The sequence below is a fragment of the Puntigrus tetrazona genome, chromosome 5 (assembly GCF_018831695.1).
Source record: "Puntigrus tetrazona isolate hp1 chromosome 5, ASM1883169v1, whole genome shotgun sequence".
Classification (NCBI taxonomy): domain Eukaryota; kingdom Metazoa; phylum Chordata; class Actinopteri; order Cypriniformes; family Cyprinidae; genus Puntigrus; species Puntigrus tetrazona.
Window position 1 is genome coordinate 14783525 of NC_056703.1, and position 27539 is coordinate 14811063.

The 27539-nt window shown below is 38.3% G+C and overlaps 2 protein-coding genes across 2 annotated transcripts; one reads left to right on the forward strand and one right to left on the reverse strand.

Annotated features, from left to right (window-relative positions):
* The first annotated feature begins 7341 nt into the window (after positions 1-7341).
* tmem175 (transmembrane protein 175) lies at positions 7342-11135 on the forward strand. Its single transcript, XM_043239587.1, has 10 exons — positions 7342-7716; positions 7888-7926; positions 8420-8517; positions 8617-8668; positions 8750-8785; positions 8907-8990; positions 9081-9245; positions 9468-9549; positions 9981-10116; positions 10199-11135. The coding sequence occupies exons 1-10, from the start codon at positions 7522-7524 to the stop codon at positions 10866-10868; spliced, it is 1557 nt and encodes a 518-aa protein (XP_043095522.1). The 5' UTR covers positions 7342-7521; the 3' UTR covers positions 10869-11135.
* Positions 11136-11824: 689 nt separating this feature from the next.
* Positions 11825-26721, reverse strand: cds1 (CDP-diacylglycerol synthase (phosphatidate cytidylyltransferase) 1). Its single transcript, XM_043239588.1, has 13 exons — positions 26379-26721; positions 19969-20117; positions 18731-18827; positions 18348-18445; positions 17855-17994; positions 16356-16414; positions 15435-15517; positions 15043-15130; positions 14856-14924; positions 14560-14712; positions 14290-14409; positions 14058-14161; positions 11825-13896 (listed from the first exon to the last, which is right to left on the reverse strand). Exons 1-13 carry the CDS (start codon positions 26442-26444, stop codon positions 13761-13763), a joined length of 1362 nt encoding a protein of 453 aa, XP_043095523.1. The 5' UTR covers positions 26445-26721; the 3' UTR covers positions 11825-13760.
* Positions 26722-27539: the final 818 nt, after the last annotated feature.

Genomic DNA, 27539 nt, shown 5'->3' on the forward strand with positions numbered 1-27539 from the left:
AAAAACATTATTAATATTAATGTTACCAAATACCCACATCCCGGTCCACACACTAAGATAAACATGCATACGGCACGCTTCACATCTGTGCTGCATCTCAATTTATTTCAATAATTCAGAGACTCACAGCCCACATCATCTGCAAGGTTACTTCCAGTGCATTAATGAGTAATGTCAAAAACACATCTGCGAAGGGAATCAGGGATGTAGATGCTAACAATTGGCCATAATAGAGGAAAACACCTCTGATGGCCTCCAAACTCTTTATTGTCTAAACAAGGAGGAATTAAATGTTTCCTATAGAAAGGAACTGTGTAAAATATTACACAACTTATTATAAAGACAACATGCTGTTAGTTCAATTAAAGAAAATGGCATTGAACTAATAGAAAGGTGTACCTAGAATAGATATACATATACACTTTATAACTTTCAATTCAATTATTAATTATTCAGTGATTAGTGCCAAATAAGAGAGTAAATGCAATGAATAGACATAAAGCACATTTAAATCATTTAATTTTTCAGAATAATAGCTTGTTTCTAAATTCATTAATAATAATCCGGACCCATTTCAGGATGCATAGATCATTCCTGTTTGCCATCAGCTCTTCAACAGTAAGAATTTCAAGCACACTAGCTCTGCGGAGAATGATTATCCCTCCTTTTCTCCCCCTGACTACCTTTGTTGGGTTAATATAAAAGCTCCAGGCCTTGACAGCTTCAAACAACTGGGGAAATAGAAAGAGGTCTGCTAGTCCGGTCAGGTCGTAGGTGATTACATGGCTGTTATTTGGAACCGTTCTGAGCAGAGCTTTGAGGACTCTATGGGACCCACTGGAGATAGTGCTATCCCAGTTCAGCAATTATAACCAACTGGTTCTACTATACTGTACAGCATTAGTGGATTAGCTCTGGAACAGTCCTGTATGGGGATAGATATGTATTTGTAGATTATTATTAAGAGATGAAGTATCTGCAGCATGTGCTACAGTACACAGGCCATAATGTCCAAAGATCTGACTTCCACAGACTCATTCCAAAGAGGATTTGATTTCATCTTACACAGGGGTAAGAGAAAAAAAAATCCAGCAAAATCCCTTCAGAATTGATACATACATACATTTGATTATATATAAATATAGACCTATATGTGTATGAGAAATGTTGTCACTATTTACTTTCATATTATAGCAGCACAGCCATTCGGTTAGAAATAACTGCTTTTGAAGAAAGAAACAACTGAGTTTCTTTTGTTAAAGTCAACCTTAACTATTTTCATTTTATTTTTCATAGCTGTCAAAGCCATTTTAAGACGGTCTTTGCCGTTGCTATATGTAACATCATTTCACAATCTATAATTAGACACAGAATACTACTGAAAAACAATCAAAACATTCCCTTAATGTGTGTCACACTGTCATGTTCCCTCTCTAGAACTGTGGTCCTATGGCTCAAGCTTTTCTAATTCAGTGTTTCTGCACTGCTGGCCTCCCTCTGATCAGATCTAATCCATCTCTGCTGCTCACTTAAACAGAAAGGGATTTGCCTAGCCTGCTAATGCAGCCTGCGCTCCTTAAAGACCGCCGCCGCAGCCCTCCCTCCGCAGCCGCTCCTGACGTGTAAAGACTGAAGAGCAATTAAGAGCCACTCTACGAATTACAGATTAACAGGATGGGAAGTAGATGTGATGCTGACCTACTTCTGTCCCATTTCTGGCTCAGAACAGCAGGACAAGGTTTGACGAGAGACAGCAAGACATTTTTTTCCATTCGATGGGCATTCTGATGTGGTCATGTGATTAGAACACGTTCCTTTTCTCAAAGACCAGCCAGAAAGACAAAGAGCTGTCCACTGCCAAATGATCCAGTGACATCTCCAAAGCAGTTCAGAAGGATAAAGAGCCTATATTCTACCCTTAGACCTTAGTTGGTATGGATTAGCAAACAAATGAGGAAACTTCCACTTTTTAAAGCAACGGCTCAGTTTTGACCTACAGCTTGTGGCCTGGATACAATGTTAATCCTGTAAACCTCCTCAATTAGTGCCGTGATAGTGAAAGGAACTAACCTGAACTTGAACTCGTGTGTGGATGGAGTGTGTTGAAGAGCAGACTGACCCGGGGTCATCAGGGAGAGATTATGTCTCTGTAATCTGTTCCTCTCAATGAAGATGACTATAAGTTATTACAATGATTTTCACTTCAACTTTCATGAAGGATTAATCTCTCAGGAAATCAAAATCACTCACTGGATGCACTTTAAGATTATGTAACAGGGATTATTATTAGAATAAAACACTGTGGTTTATACGTTGATATGCTGGGCGACATATGACCGCATGCCTGGTTGCTGCTGCTAGTTTTTAAATGTAGAAAAGTACAGGTTTGAAAACCCCTTAAAGGGTCACTTACTCCCCATGTTGTTTGAAACCCATAAAAGCTGTGTTCATCTTGGGAATACAATTTAAGATATATACCGTACCATAACATCCCTAAACTTCATTTTATGCCTTCATTTCCCTTCATTTCATTTAATTTAATTTCATTTATGACTGTAACATAACAACACTGGTCTCCACTTGCTGAGACACCAGAAGAGAAAATCACACTTAACGAATGCATTAAAATACACAAATGATTGAATACAGACCTGCTTCAGCCGGTGTGATTGGAGTAGTTCAGCATCATAGTGTTCCAGCTCTCATGGATGCGTATGACACCTCATCAAGTTGTTTATTGTCCAGGAGGGAAGGCAATTGCTGATCCATACTTTCAGAAGGTGGCAGAGGGATTACTTTGGCTCAGCTCTGTTCTTCGGCTGCTGTTGTCACAGAAGCCAAGGCATGAGCTTTGTTCACACAAAACCATCTCGAAAGCACAACTTAATACTTTATGAAACCCTTTGGACATTTTTTGGATACGTGAAATGAAATGAAAGGCTGTGTGGATAATTTCACTGGAGAGAGAGAGAGAGTATGTGAAATGGATTTAGAAATCATTGATTTAAAATGTTTTTAATAACGTTTCTACACATAACTGAGCTGTTGTAGATTTGTCCTGCCATCATACTTAAGACTCTCATTTCCACTTCATATTCCATTTTGCTAAAAAGCAACAAGGATTGAAAGGTCGTCACAGAGGTCATGCACAGGCACTATATGGTTGCTAATGTTGCACGGTTTAATTTAGCTTAACAGCTCTACTACCTTTACTGACAAATGAGGCAGTAAAGGTATTAATGTATGTGAACAAGTTTGACCAAATGCATAATTTTTGTCAAATATGCAAAGTATAGGTTCAATATGCAAATATGCCTATAATTAAGTAAATCTCGAACAACCAAAAGCAAATAGCAAAACAACAGAAAGGCTTTGAAAGCATCTAAAGCTTTTGAGTACGCCACTAATTTGTATTGAATAAACATTGAATTGAATGGCATGAACAGATGTCTCCTTTGAAAAAGGTTTAAAAGAACATTTAATTAAGGCAGACATATTGAATAATATTTTTTTTAATTAAAAAAATGAATTCTTGCACAAATTGAAAGCAAATGTACTTAAAGAGGAACAGATGGAAATATGCCATCGGATGATGACAAGGCCTGGTAAATTGATTATCTTTATTTAGAATAGAGATGCACCACAACTAGTGTTGCTTGCGTCAACGAAAATGATCACTGACGAGACGCAACGTAAATGCTAGTCATGTGAAGATGACTATAATTAAATGTATAATGTAATATTGTTGACTAAATATGGTTTACAAAATAAAAACTATGCTTAAACGTCTCTTAATTTCCGTTGACGAAACTACACGAAATGTTATGAAGTTATTTCGTCTCATTTAGCCACGTTATTATTTTGCCGCATTTCCTGTGTCTCACTTCAGGGGCTGCATCAGATCACTGCTTCAAGCCCCACTATTATTTAAAAGACGACAACAAACGCGGTTTTTCTACTGCGTGGTCTGGCGTGGCACGACACGGCACGGCACGCCACGCTTCTGTTTGCGTTCCCGTTGCAGTTCAGTGCCGCTTTAAAGTGGGTAGGAGTATTCCCGTGCAGTTATAGTCAAGCCGCTTCTATTGCCTCGTCTCCTGATAAACGCTTTCATTCCGCGTCGCCCCATCCGCTCCTGGGCTATTAATGAGAGGAACATCTGTGCCTCGTAACAAACCAAAAACATTGTTATGGTTGTTAAAGAAGGTGCTGATTTAAATCTAGCGAGTCTGGGTCTCGCGTAAGTTGACGCAGGTAGTAACGTTTGGTTGGTAAAATAAATGTTGCACATTCAAATCAGAGTCTTCCGTGTCTGGAATGGATGCGTTATACTCTTCTCATACTATATTGACTGGGTTAAATAGAATTGCACTGCTAAGAGACTAAATACAATTTTCATATACTAAAACGTCGACTAAAGCTGCGTTCCAGACAGTTTTTTTGAGGCAGTAAGTCAGGACTAGCTTTCCAGGCGAGTCAACGCCAAACTAGTGGAAGCTAGCTGTAAACAAACCAGCGTGGCGGACCGTGCACGGGCTCGTTCTCATTTACAATTATTTCTATCGCCAAATGTGCTTTCCTTGCTTATTTGTGGGCACATAAGGCAAGAGAAGCTGTTATACCGTTTCTTTTAGTGTACCACTTGCATAAAACACAGCATCCGTAGGGGTTGACAGTGCTGTTTCGCGGGCTATGGGACTTCAGAACTAGGAGCACATCAATCTAGTACGAGTTCACGGGTTTAACTGCTCTTTCAGTGCACTTTAACGGGCAGAAGATTGGAAAAACACGGGTTACAGGTTGCCTAAAACGCAACATAAAACTAGACGAAAAAGTCATGGATAATTCTGGCTAAAATGAGACTAAAATGCTCAAACTTTTAGCTGACTAAAACTTGACTAGACTAAAAAGAGTGTGAACGTGACTAAAACTAAAATGACAGCTTCACACAAAGTATAGACTAAAACAGGCCGCCAAAAACGACACTAACCACAACGGTTGGACGACAGATGTCTTTGTATATCGCTCTGGTCGTGCTTATCATTTTTGGATTATGTTCAGGAATTGATTGCTTTTCTATGGGGAAAAGTATAATGAAATAAAATAACACAGTGCTTCGTGCAGGTGTGCGTGAGCATGTATAATGTGATATTTGGTTGTACAGTCATATGATAATGGGAAAGACCGACTGTTAGTTGCTAGGTTACTGTTCCATTCTCTAATTGGCCACTTTGATTGAAATTCCATTAAAAATAAAAGTAGCTGCCTCTCAGTAGTTTGGGACCGCGTTGATTTGATTTGGAACTGAAAAAAAACCATGCTATTTCTTTTCTTTCACTTTTTCAGACAAGCAGGATTACATACAGCATGGAGCCCTAGTGCGATACGCCACAGGATCTGGATTTGACTGAATGTTTGATGGGACACAGCTCATATGTGACAATGCAAAAACATATTCTGTCAAATGTATCTTTTAAGTGCACGATTGCCGTGTAAGAAAGTGCTGGCAAATTCTGCTGCCTCCATTATAGTGACAAACTGGTAAATAATGCAGAAACTGGCAGCTATTTGGGTGTCTCTAAAGTTGGCCGGCCTAGGACAGTCAGGCTAGCCTTTCTTTGAAACATAGTTTTGTCTCCCTCTAGTGGTACTTCTGGCATTTCCGCTTATTTCAATTTGCCATGAGTTTACACAAAAATTAAACAATTTGTGTTTCTCAATCCATTCTTAACAGTAAGCATTCAATTTAGTCTATGACATGGTAATATTGTTTAAACACAGATTCAGTTGTTAACCACAGAAAAAATGCTTCTCTTCTCTTTTACCTGAAGGGTGGTTTTTTTTTTTTTTTATTCATTCACCTTAGTACGGGTGATATGGCAATATAATGTTCACTTTAGCATGAAACTTGTTATACTTGTATAGTTTGCGACCCTAAACATATTCAGAAATGGAGCCATCAAAAAAACCTTGTGGTTGCCATTGCGACCATTTTGCTTTTCACTATAATAAAATCATGTATTTTGTGCCATGTTTCCAGAACCAAACATTATAACACAGAAACGGTGATGTCTACCCCTATGTTTTGAAAGATTACAATGATACTTCTGTTATATAGAATAACATAAACTGTTCAGGTGAAAAAATAATGGTAAAATCAGTGAGAAGGAAATAACAGTAGGCTATCCGAGCTTCACAGAATCTCAGCAACAAGTCCATATTATGGCTATTATTTTCAATAATCAAGATTAGTTTGACTCTGTCCAGTTTATGCTGAGCAATGTAACCCATCGTGCTGCCATTGATTGACAGCTGTAGTGATTATAAAGAGAGTGCTCTTTGCTTACTTTCTGTATTTAATCTATTCACAATTTGAATTATGAAAAAAGATAAAGAGAGGTGTGACATGAATTCTGAAACATTTGTAGAGGCTTGTTAATATAAATATTTTTACATTAAACCACACAAAACTTTCAATTATTTGGCTATTAAAATAACCTGTTTTTCAGTTAAATCTTCGGTTAGTTTTAAATTATCTTCTGTCAGCAACATTATTACTCTGGTCATCACGAAATAAACCACAAAACAAATAAGAGTTAATGTAGTGGCCATTTTGTTTTTTTCTGTTGATGCTAGATGCTAATGGAACCTGCTTCAAGAGAATAAAATGATCTAAATATTTAAAATAATTTCGTTAGACATTGGAAGATGGCGTGGACATATCGTAGTTGTGAAACAGGAAATATTAATATTAGGATTTAAAATATTCTAAAACTATAAAACTTAACAGAGCCTGACAGCAATGTACTCTTCAGAGGTTAACTGTGGCAAGGGGTCCTTAGAGTGACAGCTGCACCTGATATTAGCTGATTTTATTCAATTTTAATGAATGTTTGACGGTACTAACAAAGTGGGCACACAGCTTTGACATCTAATGAAACAAGCATGTGTCACTAAAACAACCTTTCTTTGATATGAGATATTAAGTGTTGCTTTTCATAAAACAAGGTATTTTTCATCATTAATTTTTTTTTAAAATGTGGACACACTTTTAGATCTAGTGAATATATATATATATATATATATATATATATATATATATATATATATATATATATATATATATATATATATATATATATATATATATGTGGTATAATAATCAGAAAAATAAACTGAAGATAATAATTGTGTTAAATACAATCTATTATTAATCCCTCATAACATTTACAATTGAAAATATTTGTATTTTTAAACCTAATAGCAGCTACACTTGCCGGACCTATTTGTCCCATGTCTCAAGAACGACATACCCGACCCTCGTTCAAGGTCTATCAGCGTATTTTTCAGTTCAGTTTCGTGAACCGGTTCAGCTCTTTAAGATCCATCTCAAACGAACGATTCGTTCACGAGTCGTTCACTAACTTCCGGTCAGCTGACAACGTGTCATCGGTGTTTGCAAACAAAACTACCGTGGCTTCATGCCCGCACCGTCCACTGACACCACACTCCGCCGCGGTCATGGGAGAGAATGATGAAAGCGAAATAATCGAGCACCACGACGATGAGGAGATGGAGAAGATGCGGACTCCGAGGAACCAGTCCTTTCTGGAGAGCGTCGCGTCGTCGGAGAAGGACGGATACAGCAGCACGCAGTCCTCACACCGCCTGCTCGCCTACAGCGATGCGCTCATCTCCATCATAGCCACTGTAATGGTGAGGAAACACACAGACAGCCTTTAGACCAAAGACACGGGACGTTATAGCGCCTTGAATGCACTCTTCAACTGATGGCCGCACTGGGCGACAAACCTATGAATCGCCTGGGTTATAAAAATATGTGATACTGTATGTTTAAAGTGTGTCATGATTTTGTTGTGTTCACAGATATTGCCTGTTGCGCACACAAAATTTCAGGACAATGAGGTGAAAAGTTATATTATGCCACCCTTCCAGGAATAGTTCACCCAAAAATGACATTGTAGTGTTTATACGCACCTTCATTTTAAGCTATACCCCTAAGACGTGTACGTAAGGCAGACAAACGCAAAATAACGTACAATGCCTTTTCTGTTGTGTATGTTTGTGACCCAAAAGAAAGAGAGTCATAGCGGTTTAGTCAGAGCAGGCCTGGGTATGCTTCCAAGGGGGCAGCAGGGCAACTGAAAATAATCACATTTTTTAAATCGATTGCAACTACAGCCTCGTGTAAATGAAGTTCGCAAATTAGTAGTGTTGTCGTTACAGCAAATGTTTCCGAAACACCATTGGGGGCTTGAAATATTGGGGTCCTTGTTTGAGCACCGCTGGTTTCTGGAGACATTCTAAAAATCATTTTTGAGTGAACCGCTCCTTTTAAGACATACAAATGAAACACAGATTTGTGGTATTTATCTCCTAACCACGTCTCTATTTTCAGGAACTGAAACAGAGTATCCAGGCTTTGCTCACCACCAAGGTTGCTGTCTATTTGATGACGTTTTTGATCGTCACTGTTGCTTGGGCTGCGCATATCCGGTGAGAGCCCTCAAGCACTACACGGCATCGAGTACTGACTTCATAGAACTGCTGTTTTCATCCATTTGCGCAAGCGATTCACGAAGTATTTGGTTTTAGGTTGTTTCAAGTCATCGAGCGCATTGACGACACTCTCGCACTGCTTAACCTGGTGAGAACGCCAACAAAATGATTCCTATTCGCTGTGTATTCGTTTGTGACTTTTCAACATCTCATCTCTGTTCTGTTTCAGGCGTGTATGATGCTCATAACCTTTCTACCGTACACAGTGAGTCAATCTACCGATGTCTTCAAAGACCGCTTAGTTCAGCGCTATTTGACTGCTACGAAGTTCTTCCCCTTTGCCCCCCGTTCGTGGCAGGTTTTAATGTTTATTTTGTATCTTCTAGTTCTCTCTGATGGCCACATTCCCTACTAACAACCTTGGCATCCTCCTCTTCTGTGCTTGTGTCATGGTGATTGGTTTAGTTCAGGTGAGAAAGCTCGAACGCGCCGGATAACATTACCAGCAGCAGATGCTTTGAGTTTTTTCTGACAGTCATACGTTTTTTTGTGTCTTCAAGGCCTTGATTGTCTTGTATGGATTCAGCCGTCCCTTCCTTCTCAGTGATCAGATCCAAATGTCTGAGAATCAGGCGTATTATAAGAGACGGATCCTTGAAGTCATCATGAGGGTTCCTATCATGTGCCTGTTTGCCAGCGTCTTTTCAATCATCTTTATCCAAGTGGTATGGGATTGTAGCTTAAATGATTTATTAGTACTATGGCAGCAGATTACAGTGTTTGTAACTGTATATAAATGTATTTGTCACAATTTAAGGGGATAAAGGCAAAAATGCAGCTTAAAATAATCCAAAGATTTTATATTTAAATCACACATATTATAACACATATATAACACTTAATATTTTAATTAATAAAATTTTTTCATATATTTTTTTCTCTGCTAGTCCTACATTATTTTGGCTATTGTCATATTCCTGCCATACATCTCTCAGTGTTTAAAATGGATCCGGAGTAAAGCCATCGGTGGTAAGAGCAAAATCTCACAACACTGTACTCTATTACTCTTATATACTCTTATATTGCGTACATGTTCTGTCACTGCACAAAAATGATGCTGTTCAACTGTTTAGGCTTTGGTGGGTTTTGTAAGAAGTCACTTATGTTCACCAGACTGCATTATTTAAATAGATGCAGCAAAAACAGTACTATTGTGATTTATTATTACAATTTAAAATAACAGTTTTCATTGTTAATGTATTTATTCCTTAATTGAATCAGCCTTTAATTTGGTCATCGGTGTCCTTAAAATCATTCTAAAATGCTAACATTTCTTATTATCAATTTTGTTATTAAACTTCTTTGTGGAAAATAATTTTTTTACATGAATATCATTTATTTGAAATGGGATTCATCGTTTAACGCATTATTGTTTAAAAATGTATTTTAAATAACCTCAGGCCAGGTGGAAGACAGTCCAGATTCAGTGCCCTTCTACACCTACCACCCCAGCGAACCTTTGAGTAAAGAGCGAGTGGAGGCCTTCAGCGATGGAGTCTATGCAATCGTAGCCACTCTGCTCATCTTAGACATTTGGTTTGTATCCCCCCAACCCCAAGCAGTTTTGTCTGTTCTCTTTGGTCCATCATTCTAAAAACCTTATTAATCTCTTACACAGCGAAGACAACATGCCCGATCCGTCTGTGGTGAAGAAGAAGTTTGACAACAACCTCATCGCTGCGCTTCAGGAGTACGGTCCCGAGTACCTGGCCTACTTCGGTTCCTTCGTCACAGTCGGCCTGCTTTGGTTCGTCCACCACTCTCTCTTTCTGCATGTGACAAAGGCCACGCGCCTCATGGGCCTCTTCAATACGTTCTCCCTGGCCTTCGTGGGCGGCCTGCCGCTCGCCTACCAGCTCACGCAGGAATTTCCCAAAGGCTCCCGCAATGAGCTGGAGGCGGTGCAGATCAGCTGCGTCATCATCTTCTTCGCCGGCCTGTTCCAGCTAGCCATGTGGGTAACGGCTCTTTTCACCGAACGCGAGACTTTGCACCCGTACGTGCGCTACGGCGGACGAGAGCACGCCTTTATGTTGGCCAAGCTCTCGCTGTACCCTTGCGTGGCGCTCGGGACCTTCGTTTTCACCTGCGTCCTGAGCCGCTTCAGCACGTCCATCTTTCACATGATGGAGATTGGCGTGCCGTTTGCGTTTCTCGTACTGAAGCTGCTGGTCCGCGTGGCGCTGGTGCTGCTCAGGTGGCTCTTCTGTCCGGCGAGGAACGATTTGGACAGTGTTCCAGTAGAGGAAGAGGACTCGCAGCTGCCCATTAACGATATAGTGACCTAGCAGTAAACGGAGATGAAGGAAACGCCTCAAAGTTTAACCTGAAATGAAGGTTAGGCTAGATACTCAGCGCTTTTGTTTATAATTAATACTGCAGCTGACAGCTAGAAGACGTCCATATCGGTCAAATCTCACATTTAGTTTAATAGACTTTGGAAGTGATGGATGAGGTCTTCATGAGGAGTCTTCAATGTCATAGCAGTGATCCGAGGAGAGCCCAAGAGCTTATTTCTTAGTCAGAAATGCACAAAAATGTTTTTTTTTTTTTTTTTTTTTTTTTAACCTTGTTTTTATTAGCATGTTAAAACATAGTCTTAATGTTTCCGTTTATATTTTAATGTGAATTGAATTATATAGAGGTTTTCACTACAAAAGTGTTTTAGGTTATGTTGGTTTTAGTATTATATTGTTTTTTTTTATTGACTTCTGCACTTTATGTAATTCATGCTTTTCTTCTGGAGCTGCAGTTCAGGTCTTGATACATTCTTTTGGAGGAAAACGTCCAAAACTACATGCATTAGGTGAATGCTCTGTCAATACATTTGTAAAAATCTACTCTTCATTTGCCGTGACGATGAAACCGGTGATGCACCTTAGATTTAATAACGATATCACTGTTGCACTTACAGTCTGATCTGAATGGAGCATGTAGAGATAATGATAAAATGCATAAGCCATGATAAGATGTGTTTGGTTTTTGTGGCATTTGAGATTTTGTTAGCATTTCATCTAAATGTTATTACCATACTAATGTTGTATGTGGTTCACTTGTCTTTTTATTACCTTCACATCATCAGTCTCTTGGTTTTGGGAACCACTGTAGCCGTGTCAGTCCAAATGTTGCTGTTTAACTACAAACAAAGATACACTTTTGAGAATAAACTCAAGTGCCGCTTGCAGAAGTATTGTTATTTTGTTTCCAGACTGAATTCATGTAATGAATGTGACCACACTGAGAGTAAGTCAAAAGTGAAGTTTATTCACCAAGTGAAGCATTGCAATAGTAATGACAATAATAATAATAATAATAATAATAATAATTACCCCTATTGTTGCCCGTAACTTATTACTTTCTTTTTTCTTCTGGTAAATATTTACTACTAAAACCTTTAAAAAAAAAATCTGAAAATCAAACATAAATAAAAGGTTCCCATTTTTTTTTAAACATGAATAACAAACCGTGATAAGCAAGTAATTTGAAACCCATTTATAACTAAACTTCTGAACAGTATAAGCTTGCACAGTATTATATGTTGGGTAACATTATAACTTATATTGTACAGCAGCTCTCAAGAAACTAAATTGCTAATACAATTGTGACATCCACAAAATAAGCTATAGACGACTGGAGGTGCATTCTCTTTTTGGTCTGATAGGATTCATATTAATTACTACAAACACAACAATCTCACATGACTGCATCTACTGGACAGCAGATGTGAAGGAAAGGAACATGTAAACCTATTGCAAACAGGAATGAACAAGGTAAGGGGTCACATTTGCCTTTTTGTTTTTTTTTTGTTTTACAACACTATTGACAACTGGTCCCAAACTACACGACTGAGTCCCGATGTGTAATCAGGGGTTATTTCAAATCCACTTTTTAAACTATTATCAAGTTACGATAATAATCTGTAGCAGTGTTACTTTTGTTCATGTAAGTGCTTAAATAAACATGTAATTTGTTCGGTCTGTTGTAGGATTGTTCTCTACCGTAAGACTGTAGCGTTTGATGACGTTAATTGCGGTGTGATATTGAGTTTTGTTTTGTTTTTTTCACAGCAAAATAGACAGTGCTTTGGTACACATTTGTTTGGTAAAGTATTCAGAAAACTTTCAACAAATAAAAAAAAAAAAAAAAAGGTTTTAAAAACAAGAGCAGCTAAAACAATATTTCAGGGAGGATACTGTAAAAAAAAAAATGAAATATAAAAAAAAGCACATTAAATCTAAGAACATGTTTTCAAATATCGGATATCTACTCAAAGCACCAGTGTTGTTTTGATACTAAAACCTGAAAAGCTAATTGAATCTTTCGACTCGTGTAGTTACAGTGCAACTAAAACCAATGGTCACGGTCGCCTTCTCAAAAAGGCTGTTTCTCCTCCGAAAACAACCCTCTCAATTATTAGCCACCCCTAGAGAGGTTTAGTCATGCTAGATTTAAGAAAATAAGACTAGTCTTTTTGCATATCATTTTCATAACTTACTATTTTATAGAATTTCTTAAGCCTTATATATTATATTAATAAATGTATAATCTCTCTCTCTATTTGATCTAATGTATAATATCTATGTGCAATAATACCTATGATGATATGTACACACGCGTGAGTTAATTTAGCGCTCACGCAAACACACAGAGTAATGGGAAAAGAGAACATGGCTATTTCAAGCAGTAACAGTAGGACTTACAGACATGCTTCTGTTTTAGACTCACTGTTTTGTAATGCTTTAAGTTTAGGACCCCCTTTATAAATTAAGCTCACATTTAAACGTTAACCACGAGAATTATGGCATTTCAAAAACCTAAAGTCACCACCATGAGTTACCGATGTTGCAAACCAGGCCAGATTCACAAAATCCCTCCGCTGAAGCGCCCTTCCTGTAGTGCTATACATTCACTTACCATGTGCTTGAATCTTTTATTTTGCATGGTTGTTGATTGGAAGACCTCTGATGTTAAGAGAACCGTGTCGCGCCCCCTTGTGGTCGTTTTGCGCCTTCGTTTGCTGAGTTTCTTCTAATGGGTTAAAAGTGAGAGTTTGGTTTGCAGCGGGTGTCACTCTCTCACTGAAGGGGGATCTCCTGTGGTCGGTTGGGAGTGTGCTCTTGTCATCACAGTCATGGGTGAACGCTTACTGAGTTCAACAGGACATGAGCTGAAGACGTCTGTCATTGGGCTTCCTCCACAGCAGAGGGCAGCATGCCCTTTTCTCGTAAGTGGTTACGCAGCGTATTGAAAATGTTGAGCTGCTGCTCTGGTTGCAGGACAAGCAACTGCTGTAAAACCTTACTGGGGTTCGGTCCCCTGTGAAAAAAATAATGCGTCAAACATGCTTCTTGTGTGCCCATACTGAAATAAAACGCTACACAATAGCTCTTTTTGCAATATATCAGAAGTGATACATAATTTCAAATTTGTCTTTAGGACGATGGAAAAGAAGTTGAGAAGTAACCTGATTTCCTCACCTGATAAAACTTGCTATGTAAACATGAACGAACGTTGCCATCAGATACTGACAGTCAAAACGATCCATTATTCCACCATGACCAGGAATGGTGTCTGCAAAGTCCTACACACACACACACACACGCACACACACACACAAAAACAAGCTAACAGTATTAACACTCACTCAAAGTAGGTAAAGACCATGAGATACAAATTAATTCGTTTTATGCGTGACTTCTGTGAACCAACTTTTATCTTGAAAGCTCGTTTGAAGCCACTGGCAAAGAATCCACCAAACGGTCCGATCAGAGAGGCGAATGTAGAGAGCGCAATACTGTGGATCTGAAATGGGTAAAGGTTCACCGTTTTCTGCAGAAAAAAAACAGCCATAATTATTAGTTAACACTACATAAAGAAACGTTTCTGTCAAATATTTTTACGGATTCAGGAGCAAAACAACCCTCTCAATGATTATAAATTAAGCAGAGCTTTCTTAGTGTTGCTCTGTCCTACGCTCACCCATCTGAGAGCATTCTGCAGCACTGCAGGAAGTGTGTATTCCTGTATCATGAAGAGATTTGATGGCTCACACTCCACTGCAAAGCGGTTTGTCTCACTGTTGTATTCCACTGGACAAACAAAGTACTGGTACTGGGATAGCAGGTACGCAAACTGGAACAGAAGGGAGACATTAAGGTTATACTTGTCACACAGTTCCACGAGGGTTATGGGGTAAGACATGTCCTGGCTAGGATCTCAAAATGTAATAAATAGTCAGGTTTATGGTTTTCATACTGTTTATAATGGTGACTTACAAAGAAACTAAAGACCACTGTTGCAAAGAATCCCCCAATGAATCCTTCCCATGTTTTTTTGGGGGAGAGCTGTGAGAGAGCAAAGAGATATGAGATTAGACCATCTTCATTCAAGCATTCAATTATAGAAATTAAGGGACGGTGAATGTTAAACGTTTAGTGCTGTGAGGAAATATCACAGGTTCACCTTAATCAGTGGAGTTCTTCCAAAAAAGAAGCCAAATAGGTAGGCCATGATGTCGTTACAGATCACAATAGAGATGGGAACAATAAACCTGGAGAACAAATCAGTTTTATTTTACAAACACATATTGTAGGACAAAAAAATAACAGTGAACAACAATACATACAAAGAACAGCGGGAGAGAAGAAAGTTTCAACTATTTAATTTACATCAGCAAATTATTTTAGACTATGTGCATTTTAATGCAACTAAAAACTAAAAATGGAGTGTTTCTGCTCTCCCTTGAACAGCAATTTATCATGTGGAACATCAGGAAACACAAGAATGCAGCTTGAAAAACTCAAGTAGTGGTGAGGTGAAACCTCAGACAGGTCTGTCAGGTCAGGTGGGCTTACCAGATCATTCCCTCAAACAGGTTCTGAATAACCAGATGTGACTGAGTCACCACAATCAACAAGGTCACATGGGTCCAAGCAAACTGGAATGGCAAGCACAAACAAACACACACACACACACACACACACAATGGCCATCCACACAAACACAGAGTGAACGGTTGAAATGTCATCTACTCACTCAAACAATGATAACGCAAAGCAAATTATGGCACATATCCAAACACACAAAATCGCAGCATGATTCATTTTTCGTTTAAATATTTCTTTTTTTTTTTAATTGTACTAAAACTATACGATGCACAAACTATACACAAACAGACATAAACACTCGAAATCCCTGACTACAAAATGCTCGAGCAAACGTGTCTGGAACAAAACGTATTTGGCTGCTGAGTGTTTCATTTGTTCGTTTTTTAGTTCGTGTGGAAAGGGTGTGGACGGCACTCACAAAGAAAATGACATTTTCCTGACATCAGTGGTTCAAATGAAGTATGTCACAGTTCGAGGCTATTATTAGTGATTCTGAACAACTGTAGATGGACTCAACCTCAACATTCAGGTTGCTGGTTAATAAATAACCAAAAAGTACATCAAAACTCAGTTTGCATGTTTTGAAGGAAATATTTTTTAAAAGGACATCCGATACTAATATGTATGCTAAAGGGTCATGAAACCCGTATTTCAGCGCTAACCAGAATAAAATGACTAAAAATGCTGCTTTGAATACACTGCCTATATATATATCATGCAATGACTCATTTAAACATTATTCACAATACCCAGTGCATCTAAACGTTAAATGTGATATTAAGACATGGGGCTTACTGAGTATTCAAAGGCCCAACACATGATATGCACATGACTGTGAATGAAATGGACATTTTAGTTCTGGCTGGCATATAAATGACTGATACACACCATATAAAACTGCAGGCGGTAATGTTTCTTCACTAAACTCAGTACAAACATGCAGAAACCTGTAAAAAGCAAATAACATGCGGTTAATTTCCTACAGTGCAGAAGAAATTATAAACCTTATAACCGTTTACTGTATCATTGTGCTTTTCTAATAAAAAAATGTATTTGAGAGAAAGCAGACAAGCATTTGTTTTTGGAAAGCTTCCGTATCACTGTTATAACAGCAGCACACGTCGTTATAGGTTATTTTGTTTTTGTACGTACTCGAAAGAAATCAAGTGTACTGGGTTATGTTATATACTGTATATTTTGATGTATATATTCTTTACGATGATGACCATTAAGCCGTGCGGAGGAGAGAGCAAGGTTTAGCGAGAAGATAAGATTGCTGAGGGAGAGACCTGCAACATCTGTCAGCATGCTGTGCATTTATGGCTATAACAGAGGCTAAGGTACACGAACACACATCTATAGAGTCTTTATAATTAATGCTGTTATTAAAGCAAAAGTGCAACTTAACAAATACCAAAACATTTTGAAATTCAAGCTTATTTGTTCATTTAACTTATCACCCGAAACAGTGAAAACGAGCCTGACGCCCAAGGCTGTACTTTATGTATGCTACCATTCAAAAGAATGGGGTTGAGTTTTTGGCAGAAGCACCTTATGATCACCAAGGCTGCATTCGTTAAGACAAAAAAAAAAAATACAATGAATCAGCAATATATATTAATATCAAATTGAAAATATTTCAATTAGCATTACAGTCTTCAGTGCACGTGATCCTTCAGAAATAATTTCAACAAGAAATGTTTGATTTCTTATTGAAATTATTTCTGAAGGATCACGTGACACTGAAGACTGTAATGCTAATTGAAATATTTTCAATTAAAATATATTAATTTGAATAATATTCCACAATATTGCTGATTATAGCAATATTGTGGAATAGCATATATAAAGTACAACCTTGGGCGTCAGGCTTGTTTTCACGGTTTCGGGTGAAATTTTTTTTAACATTTCTTATTGTTATCACGATCTGAAAATGGTTGTGTAGCTTCATACTTTTGTGAAAACCCTGGTATATCTTTTTTAGGATTGATAAAAAAAAAAAAACATGTAAACGTTATTTGACATAACGTTATTTGAAAATTATTTGTAACATTAGAAATGTCTTTACTGTCACTTTTGGCCAGTGTATGTTTGCTTGCTTGCTAAATATAAATAAAAAAAAAACTTAGCATAGGTGAATGGGGAATAGCAGGCTGGCACAGATCAATAGCATATTTATATCATTAAATCATAAAAGCATACAATCAATTTGAATATACACATATACACACACACACACACACACACTCACACATATATATACATATATACACACACAGACACAGACATATATACACACACACACATATACATATACATTTTTTTTTTTTTTATAAAAGCAGTAAAAGTTTCAGTGGAGTGTAATATGAGTTGTCAATTACACTCACCTGCCAAATACAGTGCAAAAGAAATAAACCGATGATAACGCACAAGGAACTGCAAAGGTTCCTCCCTTTGGACGAGCGCGACGAAATAATCAGCCACTGTCTCACCATAAAAGAAGTAGTTCACACAAATCAAGAAGTACCTGTAATACAATGTGCATTTGTGTCAAGATCTGGTGATTTGAGGGATAGAAAGAAATTTGATAGAAACAATAAATGGCCCCTTTTTAGCTGCTTGGCTGTCAACTTGTTTTGTTTGGACACAGCCTGCTGGTGGGGTGTACTTTATGCTAGGTTCCAACATGGAAGTGCACTTTGATCAAGCCCAGCTAATCACTACTTTATCTAAGACAAAAGGTAACTGGTAAAACGTGAGAGAGTGGGTGTGTGTTTGTTTGTAGTTGAGTATGCGTACATAAATGTAAATGAATGAAGAAAGTAGGGGGAAGGGCGGAAAGATAAGGGGTGAAAGGAAAGCAGACACCATTTCACTTACCAGCTAAGAGTCCTAAACCATGGCAGTTCATAGGAATGGTAAACTCTGTAGCCAATGGTTATAATTTCATGAAAACACTTGATCTGAACACCCATTACCTATAAAAAAAAAAAAGGAGCTGTTGTAAGATCTGAACACACTCAAAAAGCACTTCTGTCAAACATCCAGTTGAAATAATGTATGGGTTTTAGTGGTATTTTAAAATTATGTCAAGCCAGATAGGATTATAAATCATCTAAATGACAGCATGTGGCCCAAAGGGTCTGTAGGAGGACAGATGAAATGCTTTGTAAATGATTTGTATAGTAACCACAAAGGTTGGCTAGCCAGTGGTAGATATAGCATGGTACATATATGGTTTGTGCTCACATAATCATACTTACCACTAATATAAGCATAATGGGTCCCAAATAGATGATAAGAAAGAAGCCAATGATCATTGTCAATGACAATATGCCTCTTATCCACCAGTTCTTCCACCTGTTGAGATTAAAATAATTAAAAATAATAATAAAAATCAGCTTGAATGCAGACAAAAATGAAACTACAGTTTTGCAAAAAAAACTGTCCTCAAAGACAAAACTGTATAAGAAACTACATTTATAAGTGCTAGCACAAAATGACATTTTCTCAATGTGTTTACTTTAAATGTACTAAAAGCCTATGAGAGAGGTGGAAATGAAGCTGTGTGAAATGTTTAACTGATAACCCAGTCATTTCCCCACTGTTGAAACGTGGGTGTGTTTAACTGAATGAAATAGCCGGAGCAGAATGACCTACTGATGATAATGTAGAATGATTTCAGCTTGATTTAAGGGTCAGTGTCGAACATTCAAGATGTATTTACGATATTCTGCCCTTTGTGAGAACAAAACCGATGGGATAGATTTATACAGATGGTGCCATAAACCTAATAAATGGGGGCTCCGTGAGAAGATGTGAAATCTTGGTTTTCTGGCCTACAGTGTAATAAACAGTTTGCAGGTGCCACAACTCATGCAAGCCACTGAAAAGAATGGGAGGGAATTTGTCAATGGAGAGAAAGAGAAAGGGGAGGGAGAGTGGAAAAAAAAGTGCAGCATCATCACAAAATGCGGTGGGTAGCCAGGCGCCAGCATTTAGGCATGTCATTGGACCAGCGCCTCTGCGGTCTTTTAAAGAGGCTGCAGCAAATCCCACCAACACAACAGCAAAACTGACAAGGATTGTTCCTAATAAAGATCCCGTTAAGTCTCTTTGACGGCACATTTCCCTTTTGACCGACCCCTAACCTCATCTGCATATCAAATATCACTAGAGTCTGTCTTATTGATCAAAATTAAAAGTAAACTGCCGAGCAACACACTTGCCTGTAAGGTTACGTGTCAGCTTTCAAGGATTAACCAGATCAGTTTTTACAAGGCACTGATTTCACTAAAAAATCTTTCACGTGTGGAAAAGGTTGTTTTTAGAGAATATTAGTGTACGGATTTGCTATTTTACAAGTGAAAACAGGTTCAACCTGTTTGTGATACATCAGAGACTCATAGTTGCCCATGTGGGGCCTAAACATCCGTACAGGTACATAATGCCGACGTAAATTGTTTGGGGAGTTGCTCATGAGCTCAGTGTCACTGGGTACCTAGATGACAAGCCCTCCAGGGCTTTGTTGAGACACTGTGGAGTGTTATCTGTGGAAGGTGGCGCGTCTGGCGTGTCCGCTTTGGAGTCGCCCTCCATTTCTCCTTCCCCTTCACCGGGAAAAGCGAGCTTGTCTTCTCCATCTGCCTCCTGCAGAGTGGAAACAAACAAAAAAAGAAAAGATAATGAATGAGCTGACTTCAAAGCAGATAATTATATACATTTAACAACACATGCGTGAAAGCAAACAATTTTACCTTGCTTTTTATGGCGCAAAATGTTAATTTGAAATAAACACCATCATAGGCATAAACACGAACAATTTTATATTGCATTTCATGCAATGCTGTCGTTTAATGCGATTAATCACATACAAAATAAAAGTTTTTTGTTTACATAATATATGAATGTGTACTTTGTATATCTAGTATGTATATATAAAAACAAACGCATGTATATATTTAAGGTAAATATGCTGTTCATTGTTTGACAGCAGTGTTTTAATAAAAAAAAAAGTTAATTTGGCTTTGTGCAGTTGCTAAGGTGTGTGTGTTTGTTTTAAATAGGGGTGTTTTCACTGGTCTCTGTCAAACTACTTTGTAAATATGGCATCTAAAAATCAACTGCTTTGCTGTGCGATCGCTATTGCAATACAGAAAAAACTGAATTGTTGGAAAAATGGAAACACACCCCAAGAAACACTTCCAAAAACAATGAATTAGGTGAGAGAACCACCACCAGAGACTTGGCTGGAGACTTGTAACAAAACGTATGATTCACTATGTCATAATTTGATAGTCTTTAGCAATCACCCTGAAATGCAACCCCTCATGGAAATCACAGATTTCCCAGTCAAAGTAATAGAGAGCGACGGTGGATAGGATATTAGCCTGCATGACATATGCAAACGCTAGACAAATGCCTCTGATGAAAATCAATCGGGCTGAGGACATGGCACCCGAGTAGGTGCAGTACAGTAGACTGAAGATACACGTCTGCCCGAAGCAAGGTGAAAAGAGGCTGCTTTCTCATCTTTCACTGTTGTCTTGGCTAGCACAACACAACAACGAGCCAAAGAACAGAATAAAATATGGCCGGTAACAGTACCAGAGGAAACTAATGGAAGGTTGGGGGGGTGTACTAAAGGTTGAACCAATATGTCATCGTAACAACTTGTGGTTATGATTTAATAAATAACTCAACATGTTCACAAGGGCCGAGTTACTTACTGAAATGTATCATGTCTCACGTAATCTCTCTAACAGCGTTTCAAGCACCAGTTTACAGCATTAGTTGAGGATTGATTGTAGTTTGTAGTCCTCTACATGCGGTTTCAGAAGCAGCCCACAACCAGGAAAACCTGATGTGTAATTGTCTCATAATCTGCAATAAATCTGTAATCTGGATTTAAACACCGTGCCGGCAGTCTACCACTGAGATCACGGAAAGGTTCATGAAGTAGCTGATCTGCCTTCCAGACAGAAAAGCACAATATTGCAAGCTAAAGAAAAAAAAATCTGTTTTACAACACTTAAATGTAAAAACGACACAGCAAACAAGCTACTCGCTGACAAGTTAATATATACCGCCTGCAAACTTTCTAAATAAATAAATAACATTGCCAGTACAGTAGCAAAGATTATTTGACATATTCCAAGCTGTTTTGGCTTGAACTGTCTGTCACATGCATTAATATGAATTTCAAAAACCAACCTCAAAGGTCACATAAAAGACACACTGTTGTCCAGACTAAGTCGGTGGCTCATTGCCAGAATAAGCTCTAAATGTGCTACAGACTTTATGTCAGGCAAAAGTCTGGCTCCTGTGAGCCAGTGCTGGCTTCATTATAATAGATTTTGTGTATTTTGTGGTGTTCCTTTCAAAACCCTCACGGACAACCAAATTTGGCAATGTATGAGCAAGATGAACATTGTATAATTTCCAAAATTAGCCAATGGAGCAGAGCATTTAGACCATGACCGAAAGCAGCTGCGCTGAGGAAGTAATTGGGAGCAAGTGTTGAGCAGGGAGGTCACTCATATCTGAAACAAGGCTCAGATTAAGGCCGGTAAAAGAAACCCTCTGCTGACTTTTTCATGAGGGCACACTCAAGCCCCCAGAAAACATTCTTGGAAATGTACAGATCTGAGCAACACTCATTCCAGCTATCGGCTTCATCAGCGTAGCCCAAACTGTGCGCAATGTTACAATTAAATTCATTATTTTCGGAAACAGAGACAATAAACACTGCAACATTATCCCCTTCATACTGTGCCAGGACAAGAGACAGATGAGAAGAGAGAGTTTCCTAACGCTACAGATGAGTAGACCTATTATCAGACTGAGGGTTTCACTAAATGGTAGCCTATTCTGCAGTCCATTCAAGAAAAATAATCAGTGTTTATGAATGAGCACTGATATATTTTCACAATTCAACTGACACTCAACAGTCAATAGGACACTGCTCTTAAAATCTAATAGTAAATCACCCAGTTCATCACCGTTCCTGACACACACTTATAATGTTAGTCAAGGTTTCTTGCATTAAATTACATTTATTTTTGTATTGAAATTGAATGTTTTAGCATGTTTTTATAATAACAATAACTGATTATATAATATAATACAAGTAATATATAATATATAATATACAAGTAATATATAAAGTAATATAATACAATATAATATAATTCCATTGTTATTATTCAAATTCTTAAGAGGCACTGATATGCATTTGTGGATTGTTATACATGATATTATTTTACGCTGGCAACCAATTCTCAATGACCTGCTTTTTGTCGGGGGTTTTTTCAGCTGTGTAGTGTACACTACACTAGAACACTTTTTCAAGTGAGCAAGAAAAATCTATGACAGAGAGAAATTGCTGTCATTTCTTGAAAGCCGTGTGCTCCACACACGTATCCTACTGCCTATAAGAGTCGTGGACGTGCAGGGATAAGAAGACTAGCCTGCTGATTAGCTGCTCCATAAATGAGACTACACTAATCCCCGAGAGAGAAAGAGGGAAAAGCCCCAGTCCAGCTCTATCCCAAAAGGCCTAGCGCACACCAAAACACAAACACACAAAGGCATAAAGACTGCAGCCAGCAGTCACCGCTTCTCTCATTCAGTTTCTACCTGCGGAGCCAGTATCTGTAACAGGACATGCAGAGATCATATAACCAGTGAACAGGGGAAATGTCCAAAAACCTGCCAAATCATCACTTCAGCAGCCTATTAAATCCTCTCTACAGTGATTCAAGGGTGAAAATAAAGTGTCAGTAAAGGACCGCATCCTCCGTGGACTTTTTCCTGGACATGACAGCTCGGCCCAGTTTTCACTGTCGCTTTAAATTCTTTACGGCAGTGGCAAAAAAAACAGGCTGATCAGGAATTCATACTGTTGCAGCAAATACCAAAATGGACACGCTCGTGGCAGATGTCAAAAGTGAATGGTAGAGGTTGGATACAGCAGAACGTTGCTTACTCTATCCTGTGCTAATTAGTTCACTGTTGCATTATGGGTGAAAAACACCGTTGAAAATATCAGCGCCGTTCACAGATCAGCAGTGTATGTTCTGCAGAATGCAACACATAAAATGTCCCTGTTAGCAGAGAGATTTAATTGAAAGATGAGGCCTGAGAAATGATTATGGCCCAGCCAATCGAATCACTCTCTTTTGTTTGGACTACAACTTTTGGGTTATAATGAAGGTATGCTCTCAACAAAGGAAAGCTAATAATTCCACAGTTTATAAAACAAATTAACAGTCTCTCTAATGGAGCGTTTCATTTTTTCTAAATGTGGAAAAGACAAGATGACTCAAATTAATTACACTGCCAGGCCTAATCCTAATTGCGTAATCCTAAATCACAGAAATCGTGTGCGTTTGTAATAGCTGCTGAGTAACCAGCTTTCTGTGGTGAATTGCAGAAGTAGGCCGTGACCAGTGGAAGAGAGCGAATCCACTGCTGAGGCCAAGCTGCAGGACGTGCTTCACAGAGGTTATGATGGTCCACTGAACTCCAAAGACTGCTGAGCTGTACACGGAACAGAGAACCACGCGAAAGCCCAGAGAGACTGTCTCAGACGCTAATGATGCTTCTCTCAATAAGAGGAAAAGAAAAGATATTAACTGAAAACCATGAGACTGAGTTCTAGATAACCTCAGCAGGCCTGTAAGTACCGCTTGTTACTATGAGTGATGGAGAGACTGACCTTGAGAGAACTGGCTGAGTGGTTCTAGATGGACAGTTAAAGCTCTGCCCGTGAGACATCAGCGTTCATCTTATAAGGTCAGCGGTCTCCAGGACAAAATTACAATGCTCTATCAGAGCCTTAGCGCTTCTTTGACTAAATTTGTCATATTTATAAACCAGGGTAAACCAGGTACCCTTGCAGAATTATCTGTGAATTAACAGAAATATTTCTGCATAATCAACTCTGATTATGCTTGAGTCAGCGGCCTTGGTCACACCATTTTAATTTTTTAAAATATTATTAAATATTATTTTTAAGTAAAATATATGTTATAACAAACATTTTGTTATTTACAAGTTTACTATATTTTTCTTCATTCACATTAATTAGCCTATTTATTTTGAAATAATATTAAAATAACATTCTTTTTAAAATATACAATTACTATTAGGGCGGCACAATTCATCTAATTTCTAATCATGATTACAATTACGGACGTCACAAGTACATAACTGTTCAAATCACCAATTAATCCACTTATGTTATTCCGTGCGCTTAAAATGTGTTACCTTAAGTTTTTTTGCATTGTTTAAATGTTACTTTCAGTATAGCATTATAATAATATGCATATTTGAACTTTTTTTTATCTAAAGAAGAAACTAATCCAATGTGTAGTTAACATTTGATACTTAAAACTATAGAAAACCAATACATTTTTCAATTGTTTATTTTCATCTAAAAATATGGTATTTGGTTGCAATGGTATAAACATCATTCAATGTCAATTGTCAAGATGATTCTTTTTAAATGCAGGCAACCCTAATTTTCCCATAATTACTTGTAGGAAACTATTTATGACACATGACAGCTCTATGGCTCTGGGAACACAATTCAACAGTGCAAAGACAAAACGGCCTTCATACACAGATCTCCTTCAGAGGCCTCGTCTGTGACTAAAAAAATGTGTAATTACTGAGTCATGAGTTCAAATGATCTTTTTTCAGGATGACTGCCGTATTACTCCTCTCTCAACTTTTCCACACTGGGGCTAAGTGATTTGTCGTCGCATGTGATCTACGCCAACGCTCAGCTATCAGAAAAAAAACTACATTTCTAGGGAAGAGGGCATGATTTTATATAATTTCATGATAAATGACTAATAATACTCTTCACTCACACAGAGTTGACCCGAAACTCTTTCAGCTCCTAAAATAATACTTCCCGATATAACAAACATATACTTCTAAAACTTAATCGATTTTGCCGTTCATGATGTGATAAGTTTACTGTCATACTAAAACACTCTGGAGCTCTAGTCATGTTACACAATATGTTTCACATCAAATGAACACCATTTGAAATGTTTGCCATAATAAAGTGCTTACAGCAGGACAATGTTAGGTTACTCTGATATATCACCGAATGCTGAAAGAGCAATAAATAACTTAATAGTTCAACCCAAACGAGCAATAACTCACCCCCTTATATTAAAACGTATCCTAACTCCCTCTAATCTTCCTCCAAACTTGGCACAACTTTCTTCCACAAATAGGAATGTTGATAATAGTCACCATTCACTTTCAATGTACAGAAAGAACAACAGACAACGTATGAAGACGACTGTCATTCTACCAAGTTCTTCTTTCGTGCTCCACAGAGGAAAGTCATGCTCCTGTGGAACAACATGGGGGCGTACATTGATGGCAGTTTTCATTTCTGAACGAACTATTTCCATAAACACTTGTTTTAAAATGACACAAAACAGCTCTGTATGGCACACATCACCTGATTCTGACAGCTGAGTGTGTCTCAAACTATAACGAGCTGTGTCTACCTAGGCAGTATTTTTACCCACGCACGCTAGTGAAAAACGTTCCAGACGCGACTACCAAAAATGCTGTCTAGGTAGGCGGCTCGGTAGGGTTTGCGACGCAGCCACCGATACAGTGGCTTTGCAGTGTGTTCGGCTCAGCAACTTCGTGAGGCAACCGACAGTTTAAAGATGAAATGTATTAAAGGGACAGTTCCCGGACACAAACGTCAGCACGTACAATCCTAATTTTGCCTTAAACAAGTTGTTTTTGTGTAATATCCTCTCAGGCTGAAGCGGTCTGACTGGTTGCTCGCTAGCTGCTTAGCTACAAGAAGGTCATTCGCAGCAGACTGAGAAAAATAAAGCCTCCTGAATGAGCGTGTGCTCTATAAATTACCTTGTCACTGATGTTTTCAGTGCTGTCGGGGTCTCCTCCTCCTCCTCGCCGTCTCAGCTCCGTCATTTTGGACTTATTTCAATCTAAATAATGCATAGATATCGTCGCAGGTCCACGTTAAAATAAAGCAGAGCAGGGGTTTTCGCGTCCGTCTCGGTAATCCGGTTAATTTAACCTACTGCGACCATCGAAGTGTCTCCCGCGGCAGGTGGAGGAACAGACAGGCTGCGTGCATTTGTTTATGCCCGCAGATCTGCTGCTGTTTTCTTAGTTAAGTCAGAGACCAACCTCTCTCTCTCTCTCTCTCTCTCTTTCCCTCTCTCCCTTTCTCTCTCTCTCTCGCTCTCTCTCACACACACACACACTCATCCAGTGACTCAACATAAAGAGGAAACACTGCTCCACTCTGCGGCTGGAGCTCAGCGCACTTCACTCCTCAAACTGTCAGGCCAGTCCAAACGCGATGGCTTCTTCTTGTCAAGTCATCGTGATGATGAACTGAGTTTATTAAGACATCGTGGAGTCACATCCAGCCGTTTTTAGCTGCGGAAAGACACTATCCTGGTAGCTTACACCGTGTTAAACCGATTCTCCTTTGAATGAATAGTTCACCTAAAAATTAAATTTACGTTATTACTTACAAATGTCATTCCAAAGGTGATTTTTTTCTTCTTCTGTTGTTTAACATGAGCCACTTTTTACTGTCATTGGTTTTTTTTTTTTTTTTTTCATATGGGAAAAAAAGTGAATGCTGACCAACATATACTGACTAACGCTGGGGGAAAAAAAGTGTGTTATACAAGAGTCTTCGTGCATGCAGGGTTGAATCAAGGTGAAGGTCACTGAATCAGCATATTTAAAAAAAAGTTAAACTTTCATATGTTCTAGATTCATTACAAAGTAAATCATTTTAAAAGTTTTTGGTTTTGATGATTAGAGCTTACAGCTCATGGAAGTCAAAATATTAGAATATTTCCTAAAATCAGTCAAGGAAAGGATTTGCTACAGAAAAGTTGAAATACTTTAAAGTGGTGTTATTGTGATGGGTTAATGTGCTGTGGGATGTGTTTCTCATGCATTTATTGCCACGATATCAAAACTGAACGATTTTCTAAAAGGCTTTGTTGAATAAACATGAGCACTCAATGCATGTCTTTGGAA